Raw genomic sequence first — 23,607 nt, 5'->3', positions numbered from 1 at the left:
CACTAAAATAAAGCACTAAGAATTTGAGCATAATGTTGAAAGGTTGCTTTTTTTTGACAAAATCTAGTTGGTTTTTACAAATAAAACAAAATATACAAAAAAAGGAACGTTTTTCTTCTCTTGACTTTTTTCGATAGTACGCTTTAGTTGGCTTTAAATGTCCATTTTCGTTAGATTTTTTGGATTTTAAAAATACTACAAGTTTGGTCATTTTTCTTACATATTTTTAATTGCTGTCGATGGAATTTTCAGATCTTGGAAAAAGTGGTAACAACAATGTTGAAAAAACTCTAACTTTTTGAATTTTAATAAAAAATTAGTGGTTACGAACTCGATCTTTCTTTTTGGTCCCTCAAACTGTGTGCCAAAGCTAAATCCAATCCGGCTAGTCTTTCGAAAGTTATACGGTATATAGACGAGGAAAACAACAATAACGACGACGACGCCGCACAGTAGGAAAAAAATGACTTTTTTGGTTCGAAATAACGTACAGCCCACAAATATTGACCGATTTCAACAAACTTTTTGTTTATTTGATAAGATTTCTAAAGAGTTGTCGAGCCTCATTTTTTAAATAGGTTTTCAATTTTTTATAAATAAACAAATATAATGGAAAAATGGCAATTTCTTCTATTTGATGTTCCTGGTGCTCGTCAATAACAGGAAAATGGTTGAAATAGCCTACGTTGCATAGAGTAACATTAGTTAAAGATGTCACAATATTACACAATAAACATAAAAAGTTTTTGTAAACAAAGGACCGCTCTCTCTCCCCCTCTCTCTTTCTCTCTCTTCAAACTATCGATCATGAATGATTTATGAAAAAAAATATTAAACCCTAAAAAACAGCCTCTTGAAAAAAACGAAAAATTTTTTAACTAAAGAGGTGAAGTTGAAACAATTAATTTTTAACTAAAAAAACCAGTATTTTTATAATATAGTTAATCTTTTAATCACAGAGTGAATCTTACGCTAAAGAAACAACGTCTAAAAAATATTAACATATTTTTTACAAAAAGATTAATTTTCCAAGAAATACTACATTTTTGGACAAAAAAGAATTATTAGCTGAATTAATGAAATGTTCACTTTAAAAAATTAATTGTTAACATAGAAATGAATTTTTAACACAGTAGATTAATTTTTAGCTAAATAGAAGTGCAAAAAATGGACAATATCATACAATTCGGCATTATACAGCAAATTCCAAATTTTGAAAATTGCTGTAATTTTTATTTCGACTTCTGGATCTTGTCGATTTTCTTACTGTATTTATTAAAACACAATTTATTATAAAACAATTTTTTAACCACAAGTTCTTATTTATCTTATCTTATCAAATACCAAAACATAAATCATAAAAGAAACTATAAATATATACAGCGAGTCATTTTCGGCATGTAGGTCGAGGTATACAATTATTTTTGGTTGAAACTGGGTTGCCGTTTTAATCGCAGAAAAAAGTTCCGGGTTTTTTCTGGCTCGCAATTTTTCATGGTCAATGAAATTAAAAAATTCGATCTCTAAAGCTTCAAATTTCTCCATTTGAAGTAATGAAAACTAAGCTGCAAATCGTGTTAAGTGATTCTACGCCAGAAATATTGAAAATTAAACGATTACATTTCTGTTACAAATCATAACACTTGTTAAATTAAAAGTTAAATTATTTTAATTTAAAATAGTTTATAAATCCTGAAAAAACTTGTTCTTAATCTTACACAATATAAATATTTCCTTAAAATATTCCAGATTCGTTTTTGATAATTTTTTAAACCTTTTATATTTTCAAATTAGTTGAGTTTTTTCCTAGGAATAATAGATGTTTCAAATTTATCATACACCAAAATTTAAGAAATTTACTTCTAAATATCTTTTTTTGCAATAGAAAAATGAAAATTATAACGTTAAGAGTTTAGTTTTTTTGTTTAGTTATGAATATTTGATTTCTAGTCAGGAATCTTAATTGAACAGTGAAATATTTCTAAATATTAAGCAATTGTTCTTTTTCTTTAGACATTTTCAAATTTGAGACTAAAACAATATTTTAAATTCTAATAAAAGCCTTTTATTATGTATATATATTTATTTTGAAGTTATTTAAAATTGAAAATGGATTTTAAAGTTTTAATCGCGAGTTTCCATTTGTTTAATTGCTAAGACTTTCCAATTGAAACAGTTTAACTTTTAACGTTAAAATTGGAAAATTCTTCAATTTTAAACACATTCCGAATGGTGTTGTGAAATCAATTATGATTCACTTGTGAATCATTGGTGTCCACTTCAATTAAAAAGAATCATAATTTATATTCGCAGTTGATAAATTAAAAATGATTTCTATCTAAAATTATAAATCTGAAACGCTTCTAATTTTTAATTTCTTAAGACTTCAAAACTGCATTCTAAAATTCGAAATGAAAAATGTACGCTTAAATATAAAAATTAAACAGAAAATTCTGAAGTGAATGATTTTCGAATTACTTACTGTAAACTGAATGATATAACAGGAAAAAAGCAATTTAGGTAATTGTTTGACAAACTAATTTTTGCCCAAACAAGATAATTTCCAAATAGTTAAAGCTATACTACTAGACCTTGCTTTCAACCGGAAATATATTAAATTTTTGTATTTACCTTCGCTAGGATGAAAGTTGTGAAAATTGAAAAGCTAAAATTTATCAGAAAATGCGGTTGCGTTTGAAGTTTATATTTGAAACTTAAAGAGAAATTGTAATTTCGTTCTTATCCAATTTGATATTAAAAATTTTTTCAATTTATAATAATTTTGTTATTGCATTTATATTTTGATACCATCTAAATTAAAATTTGTCATTTGGACAATATTTGTTGAATTAACACTGAAATATTGACAGATATATTTTTTTTCATGGATTAAAAAATGAAGAAATTACCAAGGGCAAAATGTCATTGAATGACATTTTGAACCTTCGTTCTTTATAGGTGAATTTTAATTCATGATTTCTGAAAATTCTTGACTACGTCTGGTTTCATCGAAAAAATTTTTAATTCGTGAATTTGTTTTCATTTACTCCTTATTATGTATTTTTTATGTATGTTTTCTCCTTATGTGTGCTTGTCGACTTTCTCGAAGAAAATGTTGAGATTTCCGAAATGCTACGACATTAATAACATTAATAACACAGAAAATTGTTAACAGAATTTCAGCTTAATAACACATTTTTTAGCTCTTTTTAGGTAAACTACTTTTATCTATTTATTTTGTTCGTTGCTTATGTCGTTTGTCCAAACACTTATTTCACAATTTTTTAATTTTCTTCTTTTTTTCGCATCTTGCACAGTTTGATCACTAAATTAAATGTTTGATTTTTCAGTATTCTTGGTGCTTTCAAAATTTTAATTTTCGATTATTAAAAATAATTTGAAAAGTTGCTATGATAATCTTGTAGGTCTTTCAAAAAGCAACGTTTTTCTTCTATCCAGTTTTTCTCAAGTCACGTGTTGGTTAGTTTACAATTTTAATTTTTTTTTTAATTTATTGAAAATGCTATAATTCTGGTAATATTCTTTTTATCAAAAGAAGTCAATATGATAAACTGTTCGAATTTTCAATTATTATGTATAGCCGCACATGGATGTTTTATACCTTGATTTTCGCCCAAAATAACCAATTAACTTGATCTTTAGTTTCTGACACTTAACGTGTCCAGGCGTAAAATTTTACATAAATGTAATACCTTTTCTAATGAGAATGTAAAAAATATATATACTCTGAGTAGAATAGCAGACTTACAATGGCAAATTCTTGAAGATTAACGATCTGCAATTTAAAAACTCTTCAATTTAGAATACTTACAATCAGATCCCTTGAATTTTGAAAGATGTCTAAATAACAAATAAATAACAATTAAATTAATAAATAAATTTAAATTAATTAATTTAAATCTAAAAAATTTTAAATTAAAATTAATTGAATAAAAAAATAATATAAAAATTCATATAAATTGTCATGATTTTGAAGATTAAAAGTCAAGAACTCTCAATTCTAAATCTTCCTAATTCATAAAATTTGACATGTATATCATGAAAATTAATGAATTTTCAATTTTAAAACATAAAACTTGTGTAATTTTTATTTATAATTTTTTTAATTTATATTCAAATCTTGAAGTTATAATTAAAAATTCATGAATTTTCAAGATACAGATATCCAAATTATTCCATTGTTTAGATTTAGACTTATATTTCAAAGTATTAGGTTAAAAATTATAATTAATTCGGGACCCAAAAAAAATCATATTTGAGAAATTTCAACGGGCATGTTCGTCAAATCGTTCTCTTAGGGAAATAAATTTACCCATTTTTTTTTATTTAAAAAAATATATTTTTTAGCCTTTGCTCTGAGGGTTCAAAGTTTTCTGATTTAAAGTAGAGAAGTCCTAACACCAAATATAGGTTTGACCCAGAGAGCAGTTATAGATTTATCAACTTATTATTACTCTGCCATTCGGCTAATTGTCAGTGATCGGGACGTAATAATTAAGAAATTTTAAAATACATGCGGGAAATTCATCTGTCAAATAGCCTAGAATATTTGTCGAAATTGCTAACTATACAAATATAAAAATACACACTTAATAATATTAAAGAACTACGTATCGTTATTGCATTAAATGTTTTATCTGTTTGAATAAAAATATAATATTGTGAAGTAAATAAATTGTAGCTTATAAAAGAATATAAAAAGATGAGAAATAACAAAGATATCTTTGGAAATAATGAAATAACTTTAGAAATATTACAAAATATATGAAACAGAAATATAAATTATACAATTAATTTTCTCTCTGGTATCTATTACAATAAACATGCTTTACAAAGCGTGGATATTTAACGTTTCTTATGAAATGTAAAAACGCTTTAATTGGCAATTTACTCTTGAGTTAAATGTTTCTTGTCCAAGCTAAGTTACCATCAGTGCGCCTCGAAGTTATGCCGAGAGTTGCTTACAGCGCTCCAAATGGCTCTTGGCAAACTATATCGATGTGTGATATCTACGTTTATTGCTCAATCTCTGCTCCCGCGAAGCTCGCATAGAGCATTCTTGCTCGTAACGCTGCGAAAATATAAACAGGAGAAGAGCTAACAAGGAGCGGATTTTCCGCTCTTCACGCATTTAGCTCTCAGTCCCTGAAAAATCCGAGCTTTAAAATTGCCTTACCTGCTCTCTGCTTCGCTGAATAGTAGAACACATTACAACAATGATGCTGTCGAGGAAAATTTCTTTCTTTAAATTTTTGCATGCAATTATTATAGAATTTTTTTGAAAAAAGCAGCCTGTATCCCAAGTCTTTATACCCTCTATTTCATTTCTACAAAAAATCAGACAAAATGGCTTAACCTCCTTGCCGGACCGAAGGCGCTTCAAGTGCATCTTCTTTTAGTAGCAGTTAATAAGCGTTCTGTCAGTAACTTTAAGAGTTTTGTCTGGATGCTAGCATCACGCAGTGGAAACCTCAGACAACAACGCTGCGATACAAGCGAGAGAGAATTTTATTTTTAAACTTCGCGCACCCAGGCAGATCGTAAAAGGGGGGAAATAAAAGGGATGAAGATAGTGGGGGGCACATTCTCAGTTTTTGACCAATCAGCATCAAATTTTGCACAATTATTCTTCGGGATCCTGGACAGGTCATAGGAGTATTGGGGGACGATGGAGTGGGGGAGGCACAGTTTTTGAAATATATAAAATCAAGTGGCCTTAAACGTATGATGATTATGAAAATCAAGTTTTTGACCATTGGCATCAAATTTTGCACCAATATTCTTTGGGCTTCCAGACAGGTCTAGACAAGTCTAGAGCAGTTTTCGACCAATTGTATTCACAATTTGTCCCACATAATTTTGGGGATCCCGGGCAGGTTGTAGGAGTATTAGGGGATGATAGAGTGGGGCGGGAGGGGGGCACCGTTTTTCATATATATCAAATCAAGTGGCATAAAACGTAGGCTTCTAATGTGAATTCAGAGTTTATTTACAAGTTATATTGAAATTTCACGACCAATTTCAAAATTCAAAAAACTAGATTCAATGACTCAAGTACAATTTTTATAATTAAAAACAATTACAATTTTTTGTACTTAAGTTAATATTTCTGTTTTACCTTCTCAGAGTTTTTTCCAAGTTTAGTTTAAATTTCTTTGTAGACTTCGCATTTTTCAGAACGAAATTCTACTACAACTTGAGTACGAGTTTCAGGAGTTGTACGAGTACAACTTAAGTACGAGTTTTAGGATTTAAAATTAAAAAACGCCTTTTTTATTTTATGTTTTTCAGTTTTTAATTATTTTTTTGCATTTAGAATTTTTCTTATTTCACAAGTGATTTCGAATTTATAAAAACTGTCTTAGACAACTTTGATACAATTTTAGTCTTATGTAATAAAAAGTTCTTCATCATGTATTTTACATGTTTTTTTTATAACTTTATACTACTTTTATTGCATTTTCATTTCACAATAAAAACAGAGTGTGAATCTAACGCTAATTTCAGGGAACACTATCCCTCCAACAAAAATTAGTCTTGGTAGTGTGAAAGGTACTCCTTCACAAGGTATCGTTTCCCTCGGACTTGGGGTACGAAATGTCACCTACTGTCAATTATCTGATCTGTACAGTTTTGCGGCAAAAATAATCGAGGAGTTTCGTACCCCAACTACAATCGAGATTAAACATCATCTAGAGGGGCCATTCCGAGTTGGCGAAGCCGCCGCCGCAGAGCACGGTACATATATAGTAAAAAGATGTCACAGTCGTCGCTTTTTCAGAAATTCTGGGGATGGACTCGTGGGAGACTTTGGATAGTCTATGCCTGTAGAACCTCCTACGAGGGCTTTACTTTCCATCCATTCCTTTTCATTATTCGCAGACCATCGCAAGGGCCCCACTGGGAGCTACCGTCATCTGAAAATGAGATAGTCTCTCAGGAGAACAGCGGAAAATTACACCTATGGCCACGTCTCATGACCGTGAGATGGGTGATCACATAGTATAATGAAATCACTACGACAGGCCGGCTGTCTTCGTGTCTTGAGGACATGAAGCAACCCAATGATGACAGCTTTCTGCATCCATCTCACAAGTGCATTAGCATACTTTTCGCACGCGGGTATGGCTTTAAGATTACAAACCAGAAAGCACCTCCGAGAGCACTAATCACAAGGACAATTACTTCAACCAAATATTTTGGGTACAGTCAATGCAGCTCCCTTTTAAGATCTTTTAAGGCCTCTCTTCAAACTTCATTTTCCTTTTAAGACCACTTCCTTTTAACACCTCTCCTATTTAAATATTACATCTATTAAAAACTGACTTTTTGTAGGTTAAGTCAATGGGAAACTCCATGTTCTTTGCGCGACACCTAAATATTAAGCATTTCCGCTCAAAGTTGGAGATTTTGTTTTTTGGAATTCGAACAGAACTAAGGGGCGAAAGCAATGAGATTCAGATAGGAAAAAATAGGGGCCACTCTATTTTTTATAAGTAGCTGTATAGTAGCTGTACCAAGGGTACAGGGCTAAAGGCTCTACGCTACCAGAGAGTGGTGTCTCAACCAGTGGCTCTGTGAAACCGGACCATCGCATGCGAAGTTCTGTAAGGGTAGTCGAAATCTTTCCCTAGGTGCTCGTGGAACAATAATGATAACATTAAACATAGTTATAAGTGCGGGTTAAAACAATCGAACCCGCAGGACAGCGACAATGAGTCGACCAACGTTTCCAACTACCCTAGAGTTACGAGAGCCAATCTAGATGAAATCAATAGAATGGAACGCCCGAATCTCAATACGAGGTGTGTTCAAAAAATAAGGTGACTTTATGACTTTCTCAAAAAATATTTATTCATTCCTCAATATTTATGTTGTCCCCTTCAAAGTAGTCCCCCTCAGATATATTACACTTGTGCCAACGCTTTTTCCAATCATCGAAGCACTTCTGATAGTCATTTTGTGGTATAGCCTTGAGTTCTTTGAGCGATGCAGTTTTTGTGACACAGTTCTCCGTGACTTGAAGAAACGAATCAGAATAGTTATCTAATTTTCGGCCCCAGTCGTCTGATCATCGGAGCTCTTGAAGGTGCCTAGCTTTCTCTGGTTAATAGCCTTAAAAGCATCCCCTGCGTGTCAACGAAATACTTTGTAACTTACAGAGAAAATGGAGAAAATGGTCATTCGTGGGTCCAGTGCGGTCATGAAACGTGGTTACAGCTGAAATGTTACCGCGATTTCGCCGGTAGCGAGTGCAATTTCCTAGAATGACATCCGCTCCTGGTAAAATCCCTCGGTTGTCCTTATGACATGTGTTTGTGTGTGTGATTAAAAATTGCAATAATTTAGACTAATTGATTTTGTTTTAGCTATATTTATTGATTTTTTATTCTAGTTTAATTAGTGACGAAATATTAGAAAAACTACCAAGATGAAGTTGGGCTTTACGATAGAAGAGTGCAGAATCAAACACCCTGAATTGACAAACGACCTTTTGGATGAATTAAGAGTATGGGGTGAGCAACGAGGACTTCCAAACATTCCAGATGAACAACTAGCTTTATTCGCTCATAGTTGCTATTTTAATAAGAACGCAAGTATGCAATGCATGGAAGTATATTATAAACTGAAAGCAACAACTCCTGAATTTTTCAACAACAGAGATCTTAGGGCAGAATATCTTCAAAATTCCATGAAGGCACTGTAAGTAGTTTTGAATGTCTTATACGAAAGAAATATATTTCTTAGTATTAGAGTTTCAAATCAAATAATAAATTATGTCTTGTAAAAATACATGTATATTTACTACACTGCAAAAATAATTGGACGGTACACGCGATTCTCGTTAATCAAAACGTATTGCATTACTTACTTAGTTACAGCTATACGGAATGGCTATTTGTGGCGTACAATTTAAATGAAGTATTATAGCCAGACTAGGAATATTTTAATTCTAAATTATCCTAAATCGAATTCTGAAGTTATACAATTTTGTAGCAGAATCGTTCTTGTCAGAGTCTGCATTTTGATCTGAGTTAATTAAACAAAATTTCCGTCTAAACTAGACATGTTTATATTTTGAAACATACATATGGAAAGTGTACGTGTTATTAGTATTTCACCATTAAACCAATTCCCTTTCGGGTTAAGCGTGACTCACTCGGTTTATTTGAATAACACATTCGTTTCACAAAACTGCTCCAAACCAGGTTGCTGATCAATCTTTCTGGCAATCCCTACTATTATATTTCTAGTACATTTAATGAGCCCGAAACGATTTACGTCGTAAAATAAAAGGAACTGCTTTCTATAGTCTGTTTAGTTAAAATATTAAATCAGTACCTTTTATGAAGGAAGTTAATAATCCAATCAAATCATCAGGCCCTAAAATGGCTCTTCAATATTAAAGATCCAGCATGGAAACTACTCAGATAGAGACTTCGCCGTGAGGGATACTGGTATGCTGTCGAATATATAGAAGAGAAAGAAAATACAGTCGCCGATGCATTATCACGTATGTATCCAATGAACATCAACACCGAAGACGAACCTCTTGGAACAGACAGTGAAAATGCTGAATTGGAGCTCATGGAGCTTAGATTCCTTGAACCCAAGGAGGAAAGAATTAGTTGAAGGGGATCAGGCATGGAAAACAAATCGACTGCTTAACAAAGTTAAGACAAAGCCTGTCATTAACGGAAAAACTGAAACTAAATAGTGCATTTTGCATGGCATGCTCAAGTTCCTTCTTTATACAAAAATCCTGGTACATGGATTATTTTGTTATGATCACACAAACAAAGATTTAACGGAATAAGAAACAGAAAAACTTTTGCCAGAAGCACATCGAAACATCGGAACCGGTCACTTTGGATGAAATAAAACCATAAAACGACTTACAGAAATTATCTCCTGGGATAATATGAAAAATAAATTTTTCGACTTCATTAAGTAATATGACATCTGCCATACATATTTTCTTTTTCAAAATCAGTTCTTAATGATAAAGGAGTAAACTTCATATCACAATCAGTCTCAAAATTCGAAAATATATTTAGAATAAGGTGCATGATAACAATAGCCTTTCACCCTTAGATGAATGGAGAATTAAAGAGAACCCACACAACGATGAAGGATTTGTTTAATACCTTTATCGCCGATAATTAAACTGAAAGTAACTTAAACCTCATCCTTACTTGTTTGGCTTATAATGGAGCATTCCACGAAAGTACTGGGTTAACGCCTTTTAAAATGACACTTGGAAGAACAGCAAACTTGCCTTCGATCCTTACCACTACCAGTTCTTTAAACCATCAAGACCTATTGGATATGTGGGGGAAGCGGCATGAATCTTATTTAGCAAAAGAAAATATCCATGAAATTGGTAGTATACCTAAGACACTGTTCGGAACTTTGACAGAATCTGATTTGACATATGTTGACCGTAAACAGCGCAAACTTTTCTTAGAGAACAAACAGTTAGCTTACAGTCTTCAAACCTAATTACAGGTAATAAAAAAATTTTAAATTCTATCTCTTATCATGGCGAATCACTTATTGTACGTTACAAAGAAACCTCCGAGCGGCTCAATCAAATGAGCAGTCGAATAAGCAATAACAACAATTTTTTATTCATGTTAATAAGGTATGCTTTGCCATCCAAAGAAGTGAATTATTAAAATATTATTGACATGTCTGAAATAAGCATTGGCTGGTATAATAGGACATTATTCGACTCAATTTACCACTATTTGATGTTTACGAATATAAAATCCATCCTTTAATTCCGATACTGAAGCGACATGACGATCAATTTCTAATGCCCGTTCCGAAGAAGCAGTTTATTTTTTTGAATAATCTGAGAACATGTACATCCCTATGAATGAAAAAGTAATATTCAAGTTTAGGTTGCTCGATAAAATCAAAATCTGTCAACATTTTCCTCTAACTTACTTGTTAACTGATACACACATTTGTGAAAACCATATTATCCAAAATAGCATTAAAACACTGGATTGATCAACACGTGAAATATCCAACTAATCATAAAGGAAAAATTGCAGGTACTTTAAAGAAAATGTTATTTTAACCAACGAAGGTACACTAGTTAAATTAAAATAAAGTAAGGAACTCAGCAAACTCATCTTTTACACAAAAAATATTTATGTTTCGTATACCAGTAATGAACTAGATTTACTAAACGATAAACTACTACCAGTCCAAAATCAGATTGAAAACAAGCAATTACTGCAAGCACGTAGAACATTAAATAATATCCATAATGTTTTAAACAAAGTTAAAGATGATCTGCGATCTAGTATAAAAATATATCCCAAAAAGATGCCTCAACCTGTTTTGTAAAACGAAAGACATTAATAACGCAACGCAACGGTAACCATTGTTACCCACGTTTCACAGACAACTTCCGCACATGAAATTGAAAATAATAGGCCAGTAGTTCACGTACGACGTCTAGATAAGGTCCTCAGGGCCTCAGTGGTCCTTGCGTCGTATCTACGAGCAGTTCACTCTTTGTAACTTTCGATAAATAAAAAAAGTATGTTACATCCATCATTTAGTAAGTTTCACTCACTAGACCGTCACATGATCGTATTTAGAAATATTTTCAATACCGTGAAATTACGCAGAGATTAAATATATTTTTTTTCCTTGCATGTTATCAGAAAGTATGCAGAATGCAAACATCTATTTACTTTTTATAATTATAGTTCACTACCCTATTCCTACTATAAAGTATACGAAACTGTACAACAACTGATACGTATCCGCAGTCTGATACACTTACCCTTTAAGATAATTGTTATATAACAATCCAGCGGACACAAAAGTCCTAAAGTGGTCAAATAGACGTCATTTTGCAGATGCCTTGAGGACGTCCTGAGGAACTTTGAAAGACGTGAGGAGATTCAAAGTATGTCTTAAAGACGTTAAGTCCCATCACATATAGGTAAATTCTAAACGAACGCCCCTGTTCCATACTTTATACGCTTTATACGTTAATTACGGTTGCAGTTCCGAAAAGGTGAATTCTCAAATTCTCTTTAAACTCCGTTCTGTTTCTTTTACGCGCTGATTACGAATATAATAGTGAACATTGGCGATTAGATGATTTTTATGGAGCAGACTGTAATCACAGATATGATTTTGGTCAAACACTTACCCTTGTTTAACATTTTGTAATTGTAGAAAGGCACCCCTGTTACTTATCGCAGAAGTAATTTTGGTCATACTCATACCCCTTTCCAGCATCTCGCGGGATCAGGAAGGCACCCCTATGACTCGTCACACAAATAATTTTGATCAAATCCATATCCTTTCTAACACTTTAAGGGGAGTAAGAAAACACCCCTGTAAATAAACAAAGATATAATGTTGGGCTAACAGTTATCCTTTTCGAACATCAGGTGGGATGGAAAGGAGAACCTGTGACTTGTCGCAGAAATAATGTTGATCAAACTCATACGCCTTGCCAACGCCACATGAGAGGAGAGGTAGTCTGCAAAATTGCTCTTGTGCACTCCTTCTCGTGGGAGAAATCATCGCATCTGCCGCCAAAATGACTTGATGCTCTGAGCGTGCGCTACGGTCTCGTGATTCACAAACTTCTCTGAATGATTCACAGTTTTGTGAACGAGACCAAAGTAGTGTAATGACCGCTGTTCTCTCAACTTCGGGGCTCGCTTTAAGAAGACTGCGTTGGACTATCGCTCACTTATGCACGTCTGTTTATACCGCATTCCTGATTTGTCCAGCCTAAATATTTTATCACTCAAAAACTAAAACTTCAACTGATTATTGGAAATTAAATTTTTAATTTTTTTCTAAAATTTTATAACTATTTAAGTCCGGACACTTAAATTTAGCCCATCGTGTATAAGCTTTACAAGAATCAATATGGATTGCCCTTTCCTTCAGCTAGATTCTTTTTTATTAACTCAACTTGATTACCCTGGCGGACCGAAGGAACCAAATGGAGCCTCTAGAAAGTACCCGCAAAGATCCCATTCGGTTTCTTTTTTAAAAACTCGAAAAAACAGCAAAATCAACTTTTAAATTGTTGAAATTCGGATTCTACGTTAAAATTCCCTATAGAAGGTCACGGAATAATCTCAATCGTTTTTTTTTGCAACGGTAAAAAGTTTAAAAAAATATAAGATGTATAACGCCTGTTGACTGCTACTTACAGGCGATGTGTTTGAAGTGAAGCAATCAACAGGAGTTATACATCTTATATTTTTTCTAACTTTTTACTGTTGCAAAAAAAAATGATTGGGATTATTCCGTGACCTTCTATAGGGAATTTTAACGTAGAGTCCGAATTTCAACAATTTAAAAGTTGATTTTGCTGTTTGTTTTTGAGTTTATTAAAAAGGAACCGAATGGAGACCCAACGGGGTCTTTACTCGTACTTTGTAGAGGCTTCAGTCGGTTCCTTCAGTCCGCCAGGGTAGCCTAATCTCTCTTATTATAAGTATAGATTTTACACCAATAGTTGTGAGGATGTTCTCTGTGTATCATTCTGAGGATCCATGATCCTTCGACTACAGGGCCTTACTCGTATTTTTGATGACCTATCTTGCAGCCATCAATTTCTATTATTTCGCTAACACCTTCGATACAGTAAGATATGAGCATACAAGCCACTGCGAAATGTGACACTTCCGAAAGGGTACATTTTTATCTATTCTGGAGGATCATACTCAAATTGAAAATATTATATTTTTCATTTATCTGGATAAGAATTCGGAAAAATAAAGCCTCAAAAATAATAAATGCGCGTGAGAAACACCCGTCCGTTAGTATTTATTGCACGGACAGTAAAGAAAGACCTGAAGCTTATTGCACTGAACTAGCGAAAAAATGGATGCAACAAGAAATTTGTACCTTGTTGAGATCTAATAATTTCGTTCGGAACATTTTGCGAAATTTTGTGTACTGGCTGAGAAAAACGCAAAAAATTATGATTTTTATGGTTTTGTATGCTTTCACCATGAAAATAGTCTTGCCGCTGATTCAATTAGTTAATTGAGTAAATTACTTTCTAATTCTAAGTTCGAGAATGCTGAGAATTTCTCATATTTTTATTTCGAGTTCTTAAATGTTATTGATGCTTTTTCATCAACAATTACACCTTCATATAATTATATGATATAAATTAAGATTGCTTTTATATTAAAATTGACTTCAATTCAGATTATATTTAATTTATATTAATTTTTCCGAAATAGAGTGTTGTCGATTTTGTTTTATTTCTACTTAAATGATTTTTAATTCCATTTGTTGATGGGATATAAAATTTATGCGGAAATGCTTAGAAGTAGGTTGGAAAGACAGGCGGAAAAAAAGAGAATTATACCACACAACCAAACGGGCTTTAGAAAAGGGATGGGAATCATAGAGAACATCCACGTGCTCAAATATCTAGTTAATAGTAACCTATATGGTGAAAGAAAGAAAAGCTAGACGCACTGTTTGTCGATTTTAAACCCGTATTTAACTCAGTTAGCAGAAGGGTGTTATGGGCAGGCTTGAAATAAAGTGAGGCGTAGAGGAAGATTTCATAGAGAGGATAAAGAAATATTTGTGAATTCTAAGATATAGTTCAAGATAGGAAATAAGAAAGGAGAGGAATTCTGGGCAGTAAGAGGGCTTAAGGAAGGGTGTCCGATGAGCCTCCTTCTATTAAGTATTCTTCTGGCAGATTTAGAGGAGGAGTTGGAGAGGAAAGGGAAAGGATGGACAATGTTAGGGACAGGAAAATTATACGCATTAGCATATGCAGATGATGTTGTGCTAGTAGCGGATGATAAAAAAGGGGTATGAATGTGTTGATAAAAGTGTTAGAAGACTATGAGAGAAAAGTATTTAACGGTGAATGTGAAAAAGACTAAGATTGCGTATTTCAGAAATAAAAGGGATTCATTAGAGTACGAGTGGCGGGTAAATAGCATGGTTGTGGAGTTGGTGAATGAATTTTGCTACCTAGGATTTTGGTTTAAAACGAGAAGAGAAAGTAACCTAGGTGAGAAAGTGATTAGAATTCGCGAGTAAAGTAATAGGACAAGTATGGGGTATAGGAAGAAGAAGGTTCAAGGACGACAGGAAAAATATATTGTGCATGTTTGAAGCATTGGTATGGTCAATGCTATGGTCAGTGCTAAGCTTTGAAGTTGAAATTTGAGGGCAGAAAAAACAAAATAAAGTGGAAAGCTGGCGTCAAAGATTTTTGAGATGGATTATGGGAGTGAGTTGGAGCTGCTCAGGTTATATGCTGACAGAAGCAATATGACGGAAAAAATGGTGGTCAGACAAGTATAAAGAGCCTAGAACTTCTAAGAGAAACTAAGAAAGGGGGAAGGAAGCAAAATTGCACAAGCGTGTGCCCGGAAGTTTATGGATAAAGGGAGTACGCGTAACGTTTAGCGTTCAAAATAGGAGAATGAATAAAGGAAGAAATGAAGGCAAGACAAGGGGAGGAAAGATGCGGCAAAATAGTGGATTCAAGGTACAACAGCTTGTATAGAATGGTTAAGAAGTATAGAGAACCAGAGTACCTGTGAAAGATTTAAAAGGAGAGCAAATTGAAGAGAGTGGTCAGATTCTAAATAGAAGAGGGTGTAAGAGCAGGTCGATATTAGATCATAGAAGGAGATAATTTGTGTAGAATATGTAGGTATGAGCAGAAAACATGCATGTGGGCTAGGGTCATGTTGTGGGCTAGGATCTAATTTTAATATTGATAATAGTAAGAGCAAATGGAAGTCCAGGGCAAAGTCACAAGCGTTTTGAAATAATAATAATAATTTAAGACGATGTGTAGCAAATCGTTAGTTAGATAGTATAAGGATTGTTTGTGAGAAAACATTTAATGGTTATGTAAAGACTCTCAAACCCGTAAAAGGGGAAGAGTATAAACAAAATATAGAAGTTAATATTTAATTATAATGATAAAAACTTTAGTTTATCTTGGTATTCCTGTTTACTCTTCGAACTTGAAAAGGAAAAATAGTAGACACAAATATAAAATCAGAAGGACATTCACTTATTAGCCTAATAGCTTAGAATTTAAAATTTCTTCTAAATAAAAATTTAAATTAGGGTCGTTGTACGATTTACAACAATTGCATTTTTTAATAATAAATTACCTCCCTCGCAATAAAATGATACCCTTGACATATCCCTAGGGTATCTCGGTAAGATATAGGATATCTTGAAAAATGTCTCAAAAATCTCCCGGGATATCCACGGCATATTTTAACGATATCGAGATTTCCGCCAATTTTTTAAATTATGCTCAATACTTTTATATCAAATATAATAAATTTTTTATGTACCTCTGTCTGTTATTAAGTATTTAGATTTTGCAAAATAATGTATCTTGCTTCGCTTTCCACAAAATGAAGTTATTGCTTTTTCATTCGTTTTTTTTGCGATAAAAATTTGAATTTTCAATTTTTTGTAAGTAAGATTTAAAAAGTTGTTCGGACAATCTTGTAGGGCCCCAAAAAAGTAACTTTTTTTCTCTCTTGACTTTTCCCATATCACGCTTTGTTTGACTTCAAATGTTAATTTTCGTTTGGTTTTTTGGATTTTGAAAATGCTATAACTTTAGTAATTTCTATTTCGTCAAAAAAATGGGGATAAATTATTCGTAGTTTGATCTTCTATAAATAGCTGTTGAAAAAAATTTAAATATTAAAAAAAGTGGTCTCGCAAATTTTCAAAATGTTCTAACTTTTTTAGATTTATTTGAAAAAGCTGGCTAACAAACTAGTCATTTTTTCGTATCCTTCTAAAGCTTGCCAAAGGGAAATCGAATAATTCCTTCAATAGTTACCGGTTTTGCAGACTACAACGACAGCTACAAAAATGACAACGACGTAAAAACTATTTTTTCTGACTCTGGGGTCTCAAAACGTCGACTATTCATGAAATCCGCAAAAGTCATTTTCCACGTGAAATCAATACCTTATCATCAGGTTTAGAATGTAACAAGTCACTTTCTGGAAATGTTAAAGTTAGCTATTATTTTATCTGTAAAATCTAAATTGCGCAGTTTAGAGTTCGCACTTTTCAACGGCAAAATCATTTTTTATGATAACTAGACTACCATGTGCGTGTGCCAGCACACGCTTACTTTTGTATCCATTTTCATCATTTACCCAATTTTCGAATAACTATTCATTTGTTAAAATTTTACCGTATAAAGTTACGCTGATTTAGAATCTGAAATAATGTATTCAATGAATCCATGTAACGTAAAATGTACTATTACTATAAGTAATATTAAAGAGTTCGATATCATTCGAAGATTTTAATTTTTTTATATCATTTTAGTTTCTAGTGAAGTTTGATATTGCGAAAATAATTAATTAGTTGGAAATTAATTAATCAGTTAACAGAATAAAATCAATGAACCTTTATTTTCATTGATACTTTAAAATAATGTCTACTTTATATTTTTATAAAATTAGAATCTTTAATAACATTTTTAACTAGTTTCAGAAAATTTAAAATACATTTTTGAAATTTGAACTCAGATACACATGTTAAAAACTCACACAAACTTTCAAAAATTACATAATTGAAATAAAGCTATTTCAGAAATAAATCAACTTTTATTATACAAATTTATGTTACCCAATTAAACAGAATTAAAGTTAAATCTGTATGTAATTTAATATTGTGAAGAAAATTATTCAGCTGATAATCAATCAATGACTCAGTAGCATTAAAAGCAGGAACTGAGAGAGAAATACGTGAAGCGCGGAAAATCCGCTTCTCGCCAGCTCTTCTCCTGCAGCCTTGGCCAGCTCTATAAGGGAAAATGGCAAATTTTGAGAACTTAGGCACGGGGAATTAAAAGGCAGGGAGGAGAGTCAAATTAGTTCTCCTGCATATCGCAGATGGCGCTGACGCGAAACGCCGAGGGCCACGCGCGTGCGCGCAAAGCAAAATTGTTGGCTGTCGTCTGCTGCATTATGCAATGGTGACAGTTAAACAATTATTTAAAATGGTTAAAAGAAAAGTTTTCTGTGAGTGCGATTCTGGACTTAAAATATTAATAGCAAGCAAGTGATAGGTCATAAGTTCCCAATATGACGTTCAATATGTTAACAGTTTTCAAAATAATATGTCAAGAAGAATTTTTAAACTGTAAATCAAGGTTGCTTATTAAAAAATAAAACTTCCAAGGTACTTCTTCAGTCGCAATGTAATTATTTCTCTTCATAAAAATAAGGGAAAAATGAAGTTAATGAGATACAAAAAATAAGAAATGGAATTCTAATTGTCTTTTATTACTCACTTTTCGTTTCTTATTTGCTTCATTTTGTCTTTATTTTTCGTTGTTGGTTAATTATTTTGAGATTTAACACATATAAGGATGGGCATATACATATACATGCACCAACACATGGACGCTCATCGAAGTTCTCCTGCCCATCTCCGAGTGTACTGAATGTCACCAATTATTTTCCACAGAGGTGACCGAGCCTGTTCTCCTGTTTAGTTTTTATATTTTCTCAGCATTACGAACGAGATTGCTCTATGCGAGCTTCGCGAGAGCTGTGACTAGTTCTGGTCAGCTCAGCTTTACACCGACGTACACCGCCCAACAATTCTACACCGTAAAATTGTTGGGTGCAGCAAACTTTCGTCCCGAAAATTTCGTGAAGGAAGAGTTGCCAACTTTAATTTGGATGACCTACGTTACCGACAGTTTCAATCAGCTGGACTATGTAAATTATATGAGTTGGCAACACTTCTTACATGCTGTAATGAGCGGATATAATTCGCATTCTCGCTGCTAGGAACAGCACAGTCAGTGACGCAAATTCGCGGTTTCAGTTTGAATAAAAAGAAACTCAAATTTGAAAAGCGAGTCTTGAATTTAGAATTTAAGTATTATTTCGAAGAAAAGATTGGCAAGCAACAGTCGGGCAAATCGACATGGAAATGTTTGAAATGATAATCGTTTCTTGTACACGAATAAATGTATACACTAGATTAAGCGCAATTGCTTGAAAGTAATATTAATGTAACTCAGCTATGATTATTTAGACATAGGATATAGCAGGTTTGATTGCAGGATATATAAATCTTATATTAGATATACAATTGGCGACACTAGATCGTTAAAAAAGAACTGAAGAGTGAGTTGTTTGATTTTGGTTGAGACGATTAATAAGACCTCCGAGAAGTCGGTTCTCCGAATGATAACATAAGCAATGTGTGCGCCTGGACTTTATCTCAATAATCGGCCAAGCGTGAAGTCACGTACTCTCTTCCCATGAGAAGATGTATTATGAAATCGACGACGAATTAGGCACTTTTCAGAGTAGGGATTTGTAGAGCAAGTAAAGCAGGCTAATCAGAGAAAAACACGAAAGAGAGGGGAGGCTGAGGACCGCTGTGACGGTATCGAAGCTTCCACGACGAAACAAAAAGACAGATTAATCTGGTCGGCGGCCGCGACTCGTTCGTTAACTTGAAATTCGAATAAGATTTTTTCCTGTAAAGATAGATTTCAAATGACCAGACTAATAAATCTTGTTAATTCAATTAATTATGAATTTATCAATTTAATTATTTAAAAATACCCTTTTATTTAATCCTTTAGTTATAACTTGTTAAGATTTTCAGAAGAAGATTTCATCGCTGGAGTTGGGTTTTCAAACCTTTAATTGTGGAAACGGACTTGCTGTTGATTTATTCTTAGAAATGATAGAAAATCTTATTTTTCATACTTTTATTAATTATTCTCTTATTAAATCTAAAATATTTGAACTTTCGCGCGGTAAAAGACTGTCGGCTTGTTACATGGTGTCAGAAGTGGGATTCCACAAACTTTTCGCTGTGGAATCCCTTGAAAATAAAAAGACAAGTGTTTGAACTGTATAAACAGTGAGTGAAATAAACTAAGTTGAGTGAGTGATAATTTTAGTGAGTGATAGGTATAAAAGAAGAAGGATTCTGAAGTTCACTACCCACCAGGACATTCCAAATTCTCTAAGGACATTTTTGAAATTATCCAAGGATATTTGAAATAAAAATAAAAGATTTTTAAATGGATATTCGAAAATTTTCGAAAGGACAGTTTTTCAAGACATTTTGGACAAGAGGAAAGAAGAAGACTGTTATTTCCTATCTATCGACCCAGCTTCGACTTCAGTCGTCAAGAAAGAGGTCAAAAAGCCGAAGAAGATAGGAAAGGTCGTGAAGAAGACGTGTGACGACTTGGGAACCGGAAGAAGACGTGTGATGTGGATCATTGAAGGAAGAGGAATGAAAGCCGCGACACCCCCTCAAGGTTTTTGTACGGGTTTTTAGACCTGGAGGCATAGGGTACAATCAAAAGGTACCGGGATCGCAGACAGTAATCTGAAGGGACCCGTAGTCATCCCCCTAGATCACTGCAGGCTAAGAAGAAGAAAAATTATATATATACCTAAAATAGAAGGACAGCACAAGGAGAAGAACAGGACATTCAAGGACGAGGCTTATCGGCAATCTTCTGGAAAAGGACATCTTACGAAGGAGTCTGGAATTTAGGCATCCGAAGAGGCTGATTCGCGAGTGTTGGTGATTTTATTTTCTTGTGAAATCGGTGAAAATGTTAATCTAAGCCTCATTTAGAACTGACCGAATCCCTATTATACGAAAACTAAAAAAAAGATAAAAAAAAGGATTTGAAAATCCGATTTTTCTGCGCATGGTAGTGTTTGTAGTACATCCCTAGAACAAATTTTAGCCGTAATCAATCACTTAATCAACTCACTTTTTATGGCCGTTATGTGCTAACATATCGTTTAAATTTGAACAACATCGTTGTGACTGCGCTTCGGTAGCAGGTGCTCCAATTTTTCTCTCTTTTCTCCCTCTATCAACTTTTGAAATGTATTTTTGCACTGCCCATAATCAAGTTTTAGAACTGACCATTTTTTTTAGAACTGACCTTTTGGTCAGAGCTGCCGGTTAGATTATACCCTGGACCATCAGAAGTAGTAAGTCGATTTGCCCTTTTATATTGTTCTGTTGCGAAGCCAATCTCGGGTTAGACATTTTTTCGAAAATTTGCAATCTAGTTGTTCTGTAAAATCTGAAAAAAATAATAATATTAATATTTGTATTTATATTTATTATTTTGAGGTGATATTTACCTACTTATTAACAGTTGAGTCAACAAACATTTCATTCAAAATGCGTACGCGAAGTAAAGGGAGCAAAGCTGCAAGGGGTGGCCGAGGAGCTAGCGCTGTGGTAATCACAGAGAAAGCTGGTGATGCTAGGGTTGTAGGTGCATAATCAGGGAAAAGTTCGCGAGGGACAGGGCAGAAACGAGGTGCAACTAGCTATCTGTCAGTTGGCAGTCGTGGAGTGGGGACCGCACGTGGTCGTCCCACTGGTTCCACTCAAGCAATTAGGGATAATTTTGACCTAGAGTATGAGGAAGAAATAGAGCAAGCTGATTCTGTTGTTGATTTTCACTTAGAAAGGGAGGTTAATTTAAGAAAAAATATGGAAAATTTAGATTCAGAAATCGCAGCACGGAATCCATTAACAGTTTATCGTGCCCCTGCCCGCTCAAACACTTCACGCTTTTCTTGCTCAGAACCTTCTTCGAGTGCAAGTATTTCCGGTATCTTTGCGCTCCCGGATAAGGAACCAGGGAAACCAATTCCGTTCAAAACCGCTCTCACATTTATTCCAGCAAAATTTGACGGAGAAAACATGTCAGTGGGCCGTTTTATAAAGGATTGCATTTTCGCGAGAAATTCTATTGCAGCCGAAGATCGTAATCATTTATTTTTGGTAGTGCGTTCTAGGGTAGTAGGAGCTGCGTACAATGCCCTTGCAGATCGTGATGTAAATTCACTAGAGGATCGCTTGAAACATCTTAAAGTTACTTATGCTGAGCGTCGAACCTTGAACCAGCTTAATCCGGCTCTTTCTAAATTAGCCCAGCGCGAAAAAGAAAATGTTAGCGAATTCGGTGCTCGGCCTAGTCAGCTTTTAGCTAACATGATCGAATTACTAGAAGATCAAAATTCTCCGGGGAAAGCGCTTGAATGAAAAAGAGGCTGACGGAATGGGAAGAGAGATGGCCAGCTTTGGCGTCTGCTCTTCCACTTCGAGAAGGGAAGGAACTGCTTACTATAGTTGCCTGTCCCAAAGGAAAGGAACCGCTTACTGTGGTGTCCGGTACCAGGGGGAGGTGTCCTCGATGGAGAAGGCACGGTCCCCGGGAAGAAGGTTGCGTCCTATCGGCACCTGTCTTCCAAAGGGGGTATTTGGTGGACCAGCTGGCCACGCGGAAGATGAGAACGTACCCGCAGAGCTTTTGTTAGACCACAACGGAAGGGGGAGAGAGATGGCCAGTTTTGGCGTCGGCTCTTCCATTCCGATTTGGGAAGGTAGCGCTTACTGTGGAATCCTGTCCCTAAGAAGAAGGTTGCGTCCTATGGGCACCTGTCTTCAAGGAAGTACGGATGTTGAGTTTAGAAGAAGGTTGCCTCCTATGGTCACCTGTCTTCAAGGAAGTACCGATGTTGAGTTTTTTGCTGAAGATTCTGATGATGACGTTTTAACTGAAAATAAGACAGAAAAGTTAGAAGGAATTTGGGAGAAATTTTTGAAAAATAGGGATAAGACAGATAACGATGATGAAAGACCTAAAAACAATTAAAATTGAATGAAGGCGCTTCCGCAGAGGCAACACAAATTTTTCATGCAGGTTCGAAACAAGGTAATCCGATACTTACTCCGTTATTTCAGTTGAGTCGAGATAAACTTTGGATGAGAGATGATAATATCTTAAATTTCGTGTCATGCGATGGGGTGTTTACTACACCCCTGGGTAGGGAATTGCTAAACCATTCCATAATTAAACTCTCGAACCTACAAGAAACAGAAGCAGATATTGGTTACGTGACATCAAAAATACATGATAAGCGTTTAGTTTATAATTTGTTTATCAAAGAAAAATTCGATTCAACAGTTTTTGTAAAGAACATAGAGACTGCGGTAATTACGATGAGATAGGCTATGGAAGCTACAAATACTAAAACTTTCAGTTTGCCTCGAGAAGGTAATGGATTCGATAAATTGTCGTGGTCAGTAATTGAAAAAGTTTTTAGAACACATTTTGGTAAAGGAGGATATGAGATAACAGTATGTACAGGTGAAGTCGAAGTTCCTGAGGTGCAAAAACGCCCGGAAATTATAAGAGAATGTCATGACTCAACCGTAGGTGGGCATAAAGGTGAGACGAAAACGTTGGAAAGAATTCGGGAAAGATTTTTTTGGAAAGGTATGAGAGATGAGGTTAGAGATTATGTAAAAACATGTGAAGCATGTCAGAAGCGAAAGCTGACAAGAGTAAAGATGAAAATGTCCATGCGAATTACTGATACTCCTACTAGAGTGTTTGAGAAAGTACAAATTGATATTGTAAGTCCTATACCCGTAACAGAATCAGGAAATCAGTATATGTTGACTTGGCAGGATTGTTTAAGCAAGTATTCGGGCGCGATTCCACTTTCGAAAATAGACTCGCCTCACGTT

At 34.1% G+C, this 23,607-nt stretch overlaps 1 protein-coding gene and 1 long non-coding RNA gene across 3 annotated transcripts in view; one reads left to right on the top strand and one right to left on the bottom strand.

The window, feature by feature from the left end:
* The window catches only part of LOC117170117 (alpha-tocopherol transfer protein-like), a 338,103-nt gene that overhangs the window by 183,646 nt on the left and 130,850 nt on the right, over positions 1–23,607 (top strand). For both annotated transcript variants that reach the window (XM_033356651.1, XM_033356653.1), the window contains exon 2: positions 8,417–8,724. In XM_033356651.1, the coding sequence (XP_033212542.1) occupies positions 8,453–8,724 (272 nt within the window). In that variant the 5' untranslated portion in view covers positions 8,417–8,452. The remainder of the gene's footprint in view (positions 1–8,416; positions 8,725–23,607) is intronic.
* Positions 19,788–22,994, bottom strand: LOC117170118. The gene is made up of 2 exons (XR_004466718.1): positions 22,806–22,994; positions 19,788–22,631 (listed from the first exon to the last, which is right to left on the bottom strand). It is a non-coding gene; the product is annotated as an uncharacterized LOC117170118 (long non-coding RNA).

Source organism: Belonocnema kinseyi, chromosome 3 (genome assembly GCF_010883055.1).
Source record: "Belonocnema kinseyi isolate 2016_QV_RU_SX_M_011 chromosome 3, B_treatae_v1, whole genome shotgun sequence".
NCBI lineage: Eukaryota > Metazoa > Arthropoda > Insecta > Hymenoptera > Cynipidae > Belonocnema > Belonocnema kinseyi.
Note: the sequence above shows the minus strand (reverse complement) of the source record. Positions and strands in the feature narration are given on the sequence as shown.